We start from the raw sequence: 15790 nt of genomic DNA, 5'->3' as shown, positions 1-15790 counted from the left end.
TCATGAACGAACAAAGCATATTGAACCTGACTGCCACTTTGTCCATCATCATCTTTAGAATTATACTTTGTACCTTCAATCCATACCTACAACCGAGTAACCGGCCAACACCTTCACCAAAGCCTTCCCCTCTGGCCGCTTTCTTCAGCTACTATGCAAACTCAAGTTGGTTTCTACCCTTTCACCTTAAGTTTGAGGGGGAATGTTAATTGTAAAGTTATTCTTCTGTTAAGATTTTAGGTTGAGTTTTGTTAGGAGTTTTGTTAGCTATTTTTAGTTCCTGTATCCCTATTTATACCTATACTTTATTGATATATTAAAACACACATAAAAACTATTCATTCAAGTCTCATTTTCTACATTATGCTTGTGAATTTTTTAATTGATGTAGCTCCAATTCGATTTGACGTATCAAATTTTACTATATGAAAATTTTAACTTACATCAATCCTTGAAGAATCACAAATTTTTAAATCGACAAGAAAAATAAAGAATGGATTTCTCAATACCACATTCTCAAGTGGAGATGTTCATTTTTCTTGTCGAGATTTTCCGTTTAGGTGGGAAAAGGGGAAAATTCCACAAAAGCAAAACAGGGACAAGGACATGAACTATACTCCCTAACCCTGTTCCTCGTCTCTACCCCATTTAACTCTTGTTTAATTTATTATAATAATTATTGTTATGTTATTATTATTATTATTATATAAATATTATATTTAAATTTTAAGTTTGATCGTTTAATAACTAAGATAGTTGACATGTTTGAATTGGATGTTTAAATTTATATTATATATATGAATAATTTGTTATGTAATTATTTTATTATACTAGAAAATTTGAGTGATTTCTCTTTATTTTCAAATTGTCTATGTGGAATTAATTATATAAGACAAAAGTTAGTAAGAAAACTATATAATTTTAGAATTTTCAATAATAGTTATTTAACTTAGTTAACTTTTTATTTCAAAAAAAGGAAAAAAATTCTCAGGAAAACCCGATCCTCGCAGATTCTCTGTAGGAATCCACGCCCCCACCACTACAAAATTTAATGGAAAATTACGTGAGGGATGAAGAATGAAATGAAGAGCAGGAATAGGGATGGGAAATGGGAAGCTATCTCCGACTTGCCCATACTCTTGTATTCAAAGATAATTTTAATAAGAACTCTCTCAAATCTCCAAGGAATTATTTTAACTTGCATATTCTTAAGATTCCTCTCATTTGGATGTGGTCTTGGTTCATGCTTATATTCCTTTTTTACTTGGGCACGTTCACATTACAATCGTGATAGTACAAAAATTATTTTCCTAACCTCTCCTTTTTTAATATATCATAGTATATTAGTGGTATGAACATTAAATGATATACACGTTAACAAATGAGTATGCCAATGCGATCTTAACTTAACGTTAATTGACATGCAATTTCTCCCTTGAGGTTGAAAGTTAGAATTTTCTGTTGGCTTTTTGGCCCTTAATCTCAAATTAATTAATTTTAATTAATTAATTAATCAATGTTTTGATGATAACAAACTCAATTTTTAATTACTGAAAATCTTAGTGTTTTAATATGTCCATAATGTAGAACTCAGAACAACGATTCCAACATCTCTTGAATCACTCAAATCGGAGCTAAAACGAAGACGATATGACCGAAACAAGTCCATAGAGAAAATACTGTGGTGGATGATGTGGCATAACCAGACAATTTGCATGTAGACATGTGGCAGCATATTGGTTGAATGGTAGATCATTAAGAGATTAACATATAATGGACTTTTGATTTTTGGATTGATTTAAAATAAAAAATTGAAATTTAAAAGAAATTTAAAAGGAAAATAAATTTAATATTATTTTATGTTTGTGTCTAACGGCTAGTTTTTTACACATGCTACGTTTTTTATTTTTGGATTGACTTTAAAAAGAATAAATTTAAAAAGAAAATGAATTAAAAAGAAAATGAATTTAATATTATTTTATGTTTGTGTCTAACAGCTAGTTTTTGACACATGATATGTTTTTTTTTATTTTTTGGATTAATTTTAAAAAGAAAATGAATTTCAAAAGAAAAGAAATTTAATATTATATTTTGTTTGTATCTAACGACTAGTTTAGTTTAAAATCTCCACCATTGATTTTTCTTTTCCAAAATCCAATGGTCCAAATTAATTGTGGTTTTTAAAATTTTTTCCATCTCTATATAAACCATTTTCCTCTCTAAATTTTAAAACCAACAAATTTTACATTTCATGATCTTCTAAAACTCAAAAGTTCCATTGTTGCTCTCTCTAAGTTCCCAATTTTTTTTCATCTTATTCTTGGGAATGTTATTGTATTGTGAGGATAAATTTGTTGAGTGCTTAAACTTATAAATCCACTCTAGTGAGAGTTGTATTGTATTCTTCAAAAATTCCAACATTTGTAACGGTTTGATCCTAAACCATGGAAAGGATCGGGTTTGCTCTTGAACCTGTAAAAGGAGCGGTGATATAACGGTTGGGCTCTGATTCGTGGAAAGAGTCGGAAAGATTTTATTCAAATTCCCAAGAGGCACTTGGGAAATGGAGTAGGTCGAGTTTGACCGAACCACTATAAAAATTACGGTGTCTTTTCTCTAACTCTTTCATTTTTATTTTTGCAATTAATTTAAGCAATTTATGGTATGTTTTAGTTTGTTCTTATTTATTTGCTAAAATTTGATAGAATTAAATTATCACATTTTTTGTCATCTTATTTGTTAAATAATTTGAATTTTTCTTATTATTTATAAAAAAGTGTATTAATTAGTTTAATTGGATTAATTTAGAAAAAAAAAATTAATTAAACTTTATTCACCTCTCTAGGATTGCCATATCGATCCAACATTTTCATCCTACAATTTTTGTAGTAAAAAAAAAGAGTATGCAAACAAATCTTTTGACTAAAACAAAAAATACATTAGTAACAAACTTAATAACAATTGAACATATAAAAAATTGTCGATATATAATAAAGTGTCAAATGTTACGGATATACCAATCCTTTCTTCTATTGATATATTATATTAGCGATACGCCTATTAGGTTCACAACCACACTTTTCTTTTTAAAACAAATGTTAAATCTCTTTTAAGCAAGTAAAATTTTTTTTAATCCACCCAGTAAAAAGTGAAGATAATAAAAGATTTGAATTTCCGACCTTTGAAAAAGTTGTATGTACCAATTATTGCACATAGAAATTGATTTAACAAATCACAATTCTCACCACTGTATGGTTATTATTCATTTCTAATATTTAAAGGAGGAGGTCTTAAGTCCAAGTTCAAAAGATAAATCCATTGGTTGGGCAAACTAGCTCACAAATACTAATTGCTACCAAAAAAAAAAAAAAAAACCCCATTAAAAGTATGTTCCATTCCTCCACTTCGAATATATTTTTTTAACAAAAATTTTATGGATAAGTAAATTTATAATTTAGTATATGAGAAAAAATGTTCAAAACATACTTTAATAAAATAAGATATTTTATATTTAAAATCCTACGATATTTTATATGAATGAAAATGATTGCTAATATCATTATTTATAAAAGGAATAAATTGACTTTAGCTTATTTATGTAGCCATAGATATGCATTTTGTCTATTTATCTATTTATTTATCATATAATGGCACATTGTTTTTCAAAGGAATATGCTCTAAAGAGATGTAATGCAAGATTATATATATTTTTTTAATTAGACATTTATTGGATTTAAGGTTTGAAATATTGGTGTCGATGTGAGACCAGAAATTTAAAAAAGAAATAGAAAAATAATTACAAAATAATATCAAATATTTGATGGTATAAAAAAGAAAACTCATATCAATTCAATCTTTGATACGAAAATTTAATGGAAAAAGTTTGAATGAGATTAAAAATAAATATAGATTCTTTTTGTGATTTTTTTTCAAAGTCAATTTCTTTGAAAATGAAAGTTTATGATTGAAAATAAAACTGAAAATTAAAAAAAGTAGCACGTTGAAAAAGCTAAATATTAAAAAACGATAGAAAAATGACATATAGAGAAAACCATACAACATGTTAGCAATATCAGCAATATTTTAGAGATATATGGGCAATATTTTCACGATATTTCTTAATATATTACCGATAATTTTGCAATAAATCCAATATTTTGTTGAGTTGCTAGAGATATATCCATAAAACAATATATCGCCGAGGATATTAGCGGCAAATCATGGATTCAAGAAAGACGATGTTATTCCCAATCGGTTACTTGATTTTATGGATATTTTGGAAAATGTTGCGATATTTTCATCATTGGCTAAAAATAACATTGACATGTGAAATTATATAGTGTAATCATAACCATAAATTTTTTTTTTTTTTTTTTTAAAAAAACTTGAATCAAGCTAATACAACTAATTTCTCAAAAACAAATTTCAAAATTTGCTTGAAATTGTGTCAAAATAGGAGAAAACTAATTTCTCAAATAAAATTTTGAGACCTCCAATGTCTCAAAATTTCGATCAAAATTTCAAGATTTCGATAAAAATGTTACACTATAATTGGATTATACCACTCCATAATTGACATGAACTTCTTTCAATTTATATCCACCCCTCTTGCAGAAGGAACTATATATATATACTTGCTTGATATATATATATATTATAAAAAACACTCAAAGTGGTTAATTTTTTTGGCCCCTCAAAAAATTCTTTTTTTCCTTCAAAATATTCCAACCGGTTTGACTTTTTTTTTTTAATTTTTTTTTTTTACATTTTTTTTTTATTATTATGTTATCATCGACCTTTTACGAAAACATTTTCAAAATTGGGAAATTTTAGAAACTAAAAAAAGAAGTTTATTAAAACTAAACGGAAAGCAATTTATTTTTTAAAAATATTATTTTGATTTATGAGATTTGACTAGTATTTTAATATTTAGCCAAAAAAAAATTGTGGTAAAGAGTGAGTGATAATGGGCTTTTGATAGTAGATTTTCCACTTTTTAATACTAAACATATAATTTTCAATCATGAATTTAAAAAAAATCTTCAAAAATAAGATAAATAAAAAATAAAAATAAACGAGTAAAAGTAGTATTTATAAATTTAACTTTTAAAAACCATCGAGAACTAAAAGGTTATGAATGGTCAGTTAAATATTTTAGTGAGGCATTTAAAAAAAAATGTTTAGGGATTTTGTTGAGGTTCTCATATATATTCACGTATGAGTTTTCTATTGAGGTTTTATAATGGACTTTTGATAGTAGATTTTGAATATTGATGTTGTATATGAAGAGATTTTTTTTTTATTTTTTTATTTTTGAGAAATTGTGTACAAAGATTTAATCCAAAATATTGTGATTTTTTAATGGGTATTATACAGATAAATAATTGATATACTAAGCAAATAAAAATGAAAACTTAATGACATAATTTATAATTTATAGATAATAAATGATTAATATACTCTATCACAGGACACTAAAGGAAAAAACGATGTATGTAAATTGTTCATAAAAAATGGGTGCATGGAACTAGTTTAAATACCATGGTTTCTTAATAAAATGGATATAGTGGAAAAAAATTACACCCAAAGTATAATGAAATAAACTCAAGAAAAGAATAAAAAAATAAAAACGTAAGTGGGCCATAGGAAGGGCGGAGAGAGTGACGATCGAGTATGAGAAGGGAAGAGACATAGGAAGTGAGGGTGGAGAAGGTGAGAGAGTTGTTACATGAAGGTTACTGTGCACATATTAAAGGAAGGAAAAAGGGGAGTATCAGTTGGCCAAACAGTCATATAGGGACTATATTATCTCTCCACATAGGAATTGAGCCCCATACAAGCTCTATAAAGATAAAAAGGAGCTCCAAAAATATTTCAAAAAAAAAAAAACTCCAAAAATAATAGGAAAATTGTTTTAAATGCCAAACTATTGAAAATATTTTTAAATATAGAAAAATATCACAATTTATCACTTATAGACACTAAGGTTTTATAAATGCCCAAGAATTAAGAATGCTTAGGAATAATAAGCTTGGAAATAAGATTATGGGAATCAAGGATGAATGTGTTTGGTTGTGCCATGGAAATGTTATCAGAATTTTATGGGAATAAATTATTTTTGTATTTAATTTGTAATATTAATCATGAAAATTATGTAAAATTTTAATAGATTAATTGGTAAAAAATAAATTTAATTCAAAGTTTTGAGAAAAATTAATTATTTAACAATCAAATAATAATATTAGTTAAATTACTAATTACAAATATTTGTAAAATGAGAAATTTATAATTAAAGTTACTTGATTACATAATTTGATGAATTTATATAATTATAATGTATTAATTAATAAATCAACTAATGAATTCTAATTAATCAATGATAAACTAACTATAATTATTAAAAAAATAAATTCATATTATATTAATTATAACAATCATTAATTAACTATAAATATAATTAATTAATTAATTGATAATTTTATTACATCGATTGTTTACCGTTTATTGAAAAAATAAGTATGAATATATATGTGTATATATAAACTAATTTATTGTACTAAAATAAAAATTAAGTATATATTAAATAGGAGTGGTTAAATTCACACTATAATTTAAAATTTAATATAATTTTATAAAATATAAATTTAATTTTCATATAATAAATAATTTAAATTAATTAATTTTAATAATATATAAAATAAAAGAATAAGGAAATGTATTATAAGATGAGAGAGAGTAGGAATGAAGAAAACCCACATTTTTTTTTTATGGGAATCATTCATAATGGATGCATCTAAATAGCTTATTTCCATGACAAAACTACAAAACTTGTTCCAGGGGATGTTTATGCCTTACCCATTACCAACCTTATTTTCATCCCAATTCCCTCAATCCAAACGACCCCCTTAGTGTCTATAAATGATAGATAATAGTAGTTTATCAATTTTTATCATGGATATATAGTGACATTTTGCTATTCGTAAATAATTTATTATTTTCTATATTTGAAAAGAGCCCAAAATAATATGACCTAGAGAATATTAAATTTTTTTTTTTTAAATAGACACAATAACCATTTGATATTTTATTTTTTGTTTTAAAAAATTAAGCATATTTCATCTCAATTTAATACAATAGTTTTCATCTATCTCAAGTAAAAGAGTTAGGATTTTAAGCCAAATTTAAAAAATAGAAGCAAGTTTTCAAAACGTTGCTTGGTTCTTTAAAACATTGATAGATAGTAAGAAAATAAAACAATAAATTTAGAGGAGAAATTGGTGTTTATAGTTAGCTTACTAAACCAAGTACAAGATTAAAGAAGGAAAATTATTTCAAATGGTAAAACTGTTGAAAATATTTACAAAATATAGTAAAATTTTAGAATTATCAATGGTAAATGTTGATAGACACTAATAGAAATCTATCAATGTCTATCAATGTCACTGATCGACACTAACAGCAGCATCTATCATTGATAGTTCTAAAATTTTGTTATACTTTGTAAATATTTTGATTCATTTTTCTATATTTAAAAACATCCCAACTAAATAATAAAAAATTAAATAATTTAGATGAAATGTTCAACAAATGTTTGATATATATTCATAAGTGTAAAAATAAAATAAAATAAAATAAAATAAAAATCTATTTCACCAAACAAGAATAGTATGGAAAATTTTTATATATGAATTGGAGGCTAAAACTATGATATAAAAATTGTTGAAGAGCCTATTTAAATTATATATCAAGAGAATTTGTGATAAATAGTATAGAGTTGGAGATGAACAAGATGAAAATAAATATGAAAGAAGTCCTAGACTATAAATATCAAAAAGATTTAATGAATCAAATATAGCTACAAATCAAACAGCAATAATTGAAAATATTATAAAACTGTTTAAAACTTAAAAATTCATTACTTTTAAGTTCCATCTTCTAACCAATTCATTTATGTATATTATGTATAGTTTGCTTCCACAATGATATTTGGCCACTTTCCGTCCCCACCCAACCACTTTGTTTTATTTCAAAATAACCCCTTTATTTTATTTTATTTCATTTCTAGGTGGTTTGTGCTTATTTAGGACTTATTTTGTACTTGAAGCAAAATGCATTGCCAAAGCAAACTTTACTTTATAATATTATCATCACTTTATAAAGTTTTGTACAACTATATCCCCCCAATCCTTGAATATGAATATCAAAAGCTTTCTAATTGTTTGTAATAAATAACCAAAATCCACCTAACTCAACTGATATAATGTTTGTAGTGTCAACCTTGAAGTCAAAGATTCGATTCTCCTATTTCCCCTCCCACAAATTGTCAAAACAAAATTGTTTCTAATGAACATCAACAACTTTGACTTGGGATCGAATGAGAAAGTAAACCAAAAAAAAAAAAAGAAAAAAAAGAGAGAGAGAAGAAGAAGTTGTAGACAAAGCACTCAACTTTTATATACTTTACAATGGAAAGATGTAGTGTACAAGGAACTCAATTTTTTGCCCTTCAAATAGTAAGAAAAACAAACCCCATTTGATGAAATGATGCAGATGATGGAGAAAGCAAAAAAGATGGGTTATTTACCCAAATCTTTCCCCTTTCCCAGAAAAAATAAAAGAAAAAAAGAAATGAAAGAAGGAAAAAAAAAAAAAAAAAGATTGTCCTTAAATCTAAAACTGCCTAAACAAAACTAAGCTATATGCACCTGGCACTGGAATCTTTGCCTCTGATCTCTCCAGCTTTGCAAGCCAGGCTATTTCCTCACCAAAATAAAAAAGAAAAAAAAAACATAAAAACAAATGACAGATTGGCTACAGCTCACTGTCCTACACACAAATTTCAACTTCATTCACCTTCCTTTAAGGTGATGATGATCATGGACACAACCCACAAAAAAATTTGGGTCAACTTTGACTCATAAGACAGCGGGGGAGGGGGGGTTCTTTGGTTTGTTCCAACATTTTCTATATCAGGAGGCTCCACCATATGGAGGCTTTCTGATTTTGTCGATGAAGACGATGACGATGACGATGTGGGGTTGACGGGTTTTGGGTTTTGGTATCATTGGTTGTTGCATCAATTAAAACTCCAAAGGACCACATTATGTATTTACCAAGGACTGGAAACAAGTGAACCAAGTTCATTCAGTTTGTTTTTTTTTTTTTTTCCGATACGATGCATCTTTGGAGTTTAAAACGAAATAAGGCAAACGATGCATAAGGCTTTTTAATTACCTGATGTGTTGTTTGGATTTTTGATTGGGGATGTGATTGCAATCATGCTATGACAACGTCTCCCATGTTCTTCAACTGAAGATCGACATTCCTTAGATCGCGGAGATGTTGTAAGATTTCTTGGAGAAGCTCTAAGCCTTTGTCGCCTTTTCTTAGGGAGCCAATGCAATGTTTTAGAAACTCCCTATCTGCTTCGAGTGCTTGTAATCTCTCGTAGACGTGATCAACCTCTTCCTCAACAGCAACCCTCTTGAATTCAGTCTCAAATTTGTTGTCTAAAGACTTCTGCATTGTAATGGAGTCGAACCCTTGTTCCCCTCCGTTTGTTACATCTTCAATGACATCTGCGTCGACTACATCGTCGAAAAGAGGAAGAAGCCTTTTGGCTTTTGTGCTCATCACTCTCCTCTCTGGATAATGTTTTCCATTCATTTCCTTGGCATTGTGACCGTTTTCGAATCCATTTGTTTCCGTAGCATAATCTGAGTTCTTATGGTAGCCATTCCCATTTTGTTCACTATAATGGTCAATGTCTTCAAATTGTTGTTCTTCATCACTCAAGGTGAAGAGCTTCTCTTCCAACATTTTCAGTTCCTCTAGAATGGACAGCCTTTCTTCCTCAAAGTTTGCCAAGGTTTCCTCCAAATAAAGGACTGCCTCAGCTGGGGTGTTTTGATTCTCCGTTTCTTGGTTAGAAAAGAAATCTTCGTCTTTCTTTGCCTCGGTGTTCAAATCGATAGATAGCCCATCACTATCATCGGCATTGCTACAAGAAACTGAGGAATTTCGACTTCGGATGCTCCCATCTTTTCTGTTCCTTAACATTGCTATTTTCTCTTTGGCTTCATAATCTTGAAGCTTTTTTCGGTAAATTTCGATTTCTTTCTCGAGCTCTTGCTTTTCCTTTTCCCTCTTTACCACAAGCTCATTCAAAAGCTGCAAAGCTTCCTGGTCATACTCAGATTGCTCCTCCATCATTCTCTGGTACTGCAAAGCTTCCATTTGCATACTTGCTTTCTCCTCTTGAAGCCTATTAATCATTGCCATTGTCTGGTTGGCAGCTATGGCTGAAGCACTTCTCTCTTCTTCTAGCTCTGCATATAAAGCATTCAAAGCCTTTCTTTCAGTTCTCAATGCCGACTTCAATTTCTCAAGAGTCAACACTCCATCCCCACCTTCGGTCTCACTTATGACACTTCCGTCCAAAGACTCTTCGGTTCCAGATTCTTTTCTGTCTAGTAATAGCAGCTTCTTGTGTAGCTGGTGGAGACTATCCATTGAAGTGGGTGTATCAGGAACTTTATCTTCTTCCTCATTCTCATTGACCTCAGAACTCGACGGTTTGTGATTGTCTGAAGGTTGTGAATTTGTTTCCACGGACAAGATCTTGAACTCTTCCTCTTCCTTAGCTTCCTCAGCTTCCTCAACTTCCTCAACTTCCTCGGACTTCTCAGCTTTGTTAGAATCTAAATGTGGAATGCAGCAAAAGAAATGATCAGATTTAGCTAAAAGCTTGATATGGATATGGGGAAAGCAAGCAAAGAATGTTACCTTGCATATTGTCGACATCCAATGATGTACTTGGGGAAGGATCTTCTTGTACATCGGGATGCAGAGGAAGGTCGGTTTGAGTTTGAATGTCATCGATCGGATCGCGGTCGGGAATATCTGTCCCAATTGAAATCTCTACTTCAAGTTCATCATTCCACATGTGAAAATCTACTTATTTATTGAAAGAGAGAGCAACCAAAAACAAAAAAAAAAAAAAAAAAAAAAAACACAAAAAGTACTCAGCTATTTTCACATTTGATCTTCAAAGAAAATATACCATCATAAACTGCAATTTAGTGTTCTAGTCCAGAATAGTACCTTGTTGAAGATCTGAATCTGGCTGTCTTGTTGCTACCACCAATTCTTCAAGTTCTTCTTTATGAGCATCAATGGCTGGAGCTTGACTTGCTTCATCAATGAAAGCCTCAGCTTCTTCTTCTTCTTCTTCTTCTTCTTTTTCTGCTTCCTTTTCAACTCCCATTGATGGATCTTCCTCCAAATCCATGGCTTCCACCTCTGCAACTTGCTGCTTGTTCTCATTTAGAGAAACGGAGAGAAACTCTGCCAATCTCTCTCCTGAAATAACTTCCCAATCTTCACTCACACCATGCCTTTGATTCTCAAAGTGGGAACCAAAATCCAAAACAACATCTTCATTCCCACAATCCTCTTGTTCTTGTTCCTCATCTTTCACTTCACTTAGGATGTTGCTGCTGCTGTTGTTGTTTCTGTTATCGTCAGGGGCCGAAAAGTCGATCAAATCAACCGGAATCAGTCGCCGATCATCACCCCGGTCAATGTAGAACTCAAGATGATGAGGAACAGTCTCAGGTAATTCATCCTCTTTCTCACAACCAACTTGAACTGTTTTCTGATTACAAGTGGTCAGATCTTCAGCCAGTTCAAGAAAATCCCCATCTTTTTCAGCTCTATCATCATCATCTTCATGAACCGCCGAATCTTTACACCCACAACCACAAACAGAGCAAGTGGAGTTTTTCTCTGCCTCTTCCCCACCGGAAACAACAGAGATTTCTCTGTTTCCGATGACATCTTCCGATTGGGAAACATGGATTTCATCAGTTTCCGCCTCAGAAATCAAATTCCCCTTCTGGGTATAATCCAAATCCCCCCAATTCGGTTTAATCAAAATACAAGGGGAAAGCAATCGACTCTTCAAAGTCTCCCCACAGCAAGAACAGCTCCTGAAATCCTCCTTCTCATCTCCAAAAAAAGGAAAGCTCTTAGGAATTTGATAGAACTCATGGGACTTAGAAGAGGATGAGCAATCCTCGCACAAATCTCGCAACTCCGATAGTTTCCGATGATTCGAACAGTAACCCAGATTAGAAATCTCCATGGCATGACCTTCACAAAGAAGATCTCTATAAGAATGTTTTTTCTCAGGCTCGAAAACATGATCGACTCTGGAACACCACAAACAGGGGCGCTTCAGCCCAAACCACTCTGCAAATTTAACGATCAGGTAAGAGAAAAGACCCTGAAGAAGAAGAAGAAAGATGAGAACCCATTCAAGAAGAGCATAAACTAAAATAAGGGTGATTTTGTTGGAGTTTCTGTGCAAGATGGTGGCGAATTTGTTGGCGGCCATGGATGATGGAATTTTGTGTTTGTTGTGAGGTGGGTATATACAGAGGAGGCAAAAAAGCAAGGGAATTTTGCAGAAGGGGAAGATTAAAAATTTGATCTTTTTTGCAGAAAAATGGTGGAAACTTGAGAGAGAGACAAGCAGAAGAAGATGAAGAAGAAGAAGAAGAAGAAGTGTGAAAAGAGAGGGAAGGGAGAAGGTAATGAGGAAGTTGTTTTTATTTAGACTAAACAAAAAAAGTTGAATGACAGCCAAATAAGACTTCTGCACACCACTTTGTGTTGGGAATTTTCAGCTCTCTCAAAAAATGAAAAAAATAAAAATAAAAAAGAAGAAACAATTAATTAGTAATTGTAATTAAAAAAAAATAGATTGCCATTATGAAGCAATTCATATTCTTTAATAATATAAATAAAAAATGATTTAGTGTATTGAATTGGTATCAGAGAATTAATTTAGTAATTAGAAGACATATTGGATAATTACTATAGTTTTTATGATGTTTATTCAGGAAGAGCATATATGATAAGTATTTAAATATTGTGATAATTTTGATGTCTGTTTTCATTAAGGTTTTAAATGAAAAACAACTGGCCAATCTTTTATATATAAACCGTTTGGAGAGAAAAATCAAACAGGGAGATTCTACCACGATGGGTGGTCTTTCAAACATATTATCGACGATCTTTATCTTTGAGTCTTGGAATCAAGTTTGGATGTTACAAATACACTTTTAATTAACAAAAAAATCGAGCCTATACTAATCTATGTAGGTAACCCCATGGATTAGCTTAGTGATAAATAGGAGGCATGACCTTTAATAAAAAGTTAAGAGGTCTTAAGTTCAATCAGTAGTGACCACTTACTAAGTTTTAATATTCTACGGATTTCCTTGACATCGAAATGTTGGGATAATGTGGGTTGTCCTATGAGATTAGTTGTTTTGTGCATAAGCTGACTCGAACTCTCATAGATATAAAAAAGGAAATTAAGGTAGGTTGGTCCTCATATTTTAGTTTTATCTCTAGATTTTCTAATACTTTCACTTTAGGTTTTTTCATTGATAATTTAAGCATAAATATGATATTTGACTTGTTGTATATGACTTCAAAAATATATGTAGTAGACATCTTCTCATCGTATATATTAATAGACAACATATCACATTATACTGCCAAATAATTAATGGGAATTTAATGAAAATAGCTAGAAATTTTTTTGACTAAATTATAGTATTGGTAGGTTAAATAAATACCTAACCAATCAAAATATAGCGAAATGATTAAGCATTTCTGTAGTAAAAAAAAAAAAAAAAAAAAGGATTGAAACATTTCTACCTCCAAAAGACCCCATGAATCTAACTATTAAACGTTTCAAAATATTTTTAAAATACATATTCATTATTTACAATAATACAAATGATATCAACCTAAAAAAATCTTTTAAAAAAAGGAATTATTTTAAATAGTAAAATTATTGAAAATATTTTCAAGTATAACAAAATATCACTGTCTATCAGTGATAAACCATGATAGACCGTCATAGACATCTACGATATATGTCTATCGCGGTTTATCATTTATAGATGTGATATTTTGTATATTTATAAATAAACTGACTTATTTTTCTTATTTGAAGCGGTGTCAATCTATGTACTAAAAAATGGTGACAATCTAAAATGCCAACCCAGTCAAATTAAATTTTAAGATAAAAGAAAACTCCTATAAATATATAAGGAGCCAAGTATTTTTTTTTTTCAACTAAAAAAATTAGAAAGACAATTCTTCAAAGATGCGTTTGTATTAAAAAATTATTCTAAAATTGAATTTACACATTATTATTATATTATTTATTTTATTTTCTCTAAAAGTAAATGTGTATGAGGTTAATGATAACGGCTCCACAAGCTTTTTTTCCCCCCTTAAATATTAAATATTAACAAAAAAATGGAAAAAGAAAAAAAGAAAATTTGCTTTGGACAAAACGGGTGGCCCACCAACCATAACCATGAGTTGGTGGGCCATTGTCAAGGTAATGTGTGGGGCCCACTTCAAGGATGCCGGACGCTCACTTCATTATGCCGATTTGGGTTTTTTCTTTTTTTCTTTTTTTTTTTTCCATCTTTCAATAATATTAATAGTTTTTCTTTTTTATATTTTTGTATGGTACGAAAATATTCCCTTTTTGAATGATTTTTCTTTTTCTCTTTTTCTTTCCAATGAAGGTCTCTTTAACAATGGCACTATTGAATTAGTAGAATCTTTTTATTGTGTACAAGTATGATGAACAAATTTTGTAGATTTAAGTTTTACCAATTGATTAAGAATCGAATTTCGATTGCCATTAAAAAAGTCTAGATATTTTTGTAAGATGAGATAACACTTTTCTTTTCGAATGTTGTTGATATATTGAAAAATATTAAAATTAAATAAGATGTTTTGAATTTTTTTTCTTAATTACATCTTTAAAATTTGAATTTACTCCGACTATTTTCTATAGAATTGATAGACAAAATATTTTAACTGAACTCTCCTAAGCTGTATTTTTAAATTATACTTCAACCTTAATTTAACATACCTTATGTTTTCACTTGACCTGATTTATCTTAATAACATCTCAAAGTTATTCTATCAATTCATTTATGATTTGTTTAACTAGCTACTAAATCTACCCCTATGTGTTTCATCAATTGATAGTTTTAAAAAATGTAAAGTATTATTACAAGTGTTATATATATGATTATGAAAATAGGGCACCAAAAAAATAACTAAAAACACGATTATCTAAACATACCAAACATTTATTTTATAATGTCCATGGCCTTATAACATTTGATGTCATCAATATCTATATTAATGTTTTTTTTAAAAAAATTGAGATATTGACATTTCATTTACATCATTTTTTACTTTTTCAATTTTAAAAAAAAAACCCAAATGAATTAATAATCCAATTAAGAATAAATTTTGGTGAGTTAGTAGCTTTCTTATTCCTCATTTTTAAAAGTAATAATTTTATCATCTTTCTAAAGAAATATATACTTAAAATACCTCTAGCGGTTTGATTATCAAAAAGTAAAAGGAAAAGAAAAGAAAGTAAGTTAGAACAATTGGGAAATCAATTTATGTCGATCAATTTTTTAGGTATTCCAATCACAATGAATAATCTATATTACAATATATGTATTATTATATATATATATATATATATTTTATTTTATTCCTGTTATACCCGTGCTATTCACGTAATCACATTCATGTATTTAAAAGAGGATTTTCTCCTTTGTGGAATAAGACGAATTCATTTTTCCTTTCAACTGCTACAATATGGTATCAAAGAACTAATTTTTCTCTCACCCTTCTCGCGTTTTCATTTTCCTCTCCCCCTTTGTTCATC

The 15790-nt window shown here is 29.4% G+C and overlaps 1 protein-coding gene across 3 annotated transcripts; it reads right to left on the bottom strand.

Annotated features, from left to right (window-relative positions):
• Positions 1-8429: 8429 nt before the first annotated feature.
• On the bottom strand, positions 8430-12731 carry LOC120092776 (myosin-binding protein (Protein of unknown function, DUF593)). 3 transcript variants are annotated; one of them, XM_039050977.2, is made up of 3 exons: positions 11104-12731; positions 10786-10953; positions 8430-10700 (listed from the first exon to the last, which is right to left on the bottom strand). In XM_039050977.2, exons 1-3 carry the CDS (start codon positions 12395-12397, stop codon positions 9277-9279), a joined length of 2886 nt encoding a protein of 961 aa, XP_038906905.1. In that variant the 5' UTR covers positions 12398-12731; the 3' UTR covers positions 8430-9276. The 3 variants fall into 3 exon arrangements, with proteins under 3 accessions (XP_038906905.1, XP_038906904.1, XP_038906906.1); XM_039050976.2 differs by having other exon boundaries at positions 10786-10956; positions 11104-12723; XM_039050978.2 differs by having other exon boundaries at positions 10786-10902; positions 11104-12723.
• Positions 12732-15790: the final 3059 nt, after the last annotated feature.

Source organism: Benincasa hispida, chromosome 12 (genome assembly GCF_027475165.1).
Source record: "Benincasa hispida cultivar pf3 chromosome 12, pf3_genome.v1.1, whole genome shotgun sequence".
Taxonomy (NCBI): domain Eukaryota; kingdom Viridiplantae; phylum Streptophyta; class Magnoliopsida; order Cucurbitales; family Cucurbitaceae; genus Benincasa; species Benincasa hispida.
Note: the sequence above shows the minus strand (reverse complement) of the source record. Positions and strands in the feature narration are given on the sequence as shown.

Excerpts from the sequence above, each read along its gene's own strand:
- LOC120092776 (XM_039050976.2), bottom strand. The coding sequence starts at position 12,397 with ATGGCCGCCAACAAATTCGCCACCATCTTGCACAGAAACTCCAACAAA. Across the intron at positions 10,957-11,103 it reads AGATTCAGATCTTCAACAAG|TAGATTTTCACATGTGGAAT; the intron begins GTACTATTCTGG and ends TCAATAAATAAG. Across the intron at positions 10,701-10,785 it reads GGATGTCGACAATATGCAAG|ATTCTAACAAAGCTGAGAAG; the intron begins GTAACATTCTTT and ends TTCCACATTTAG.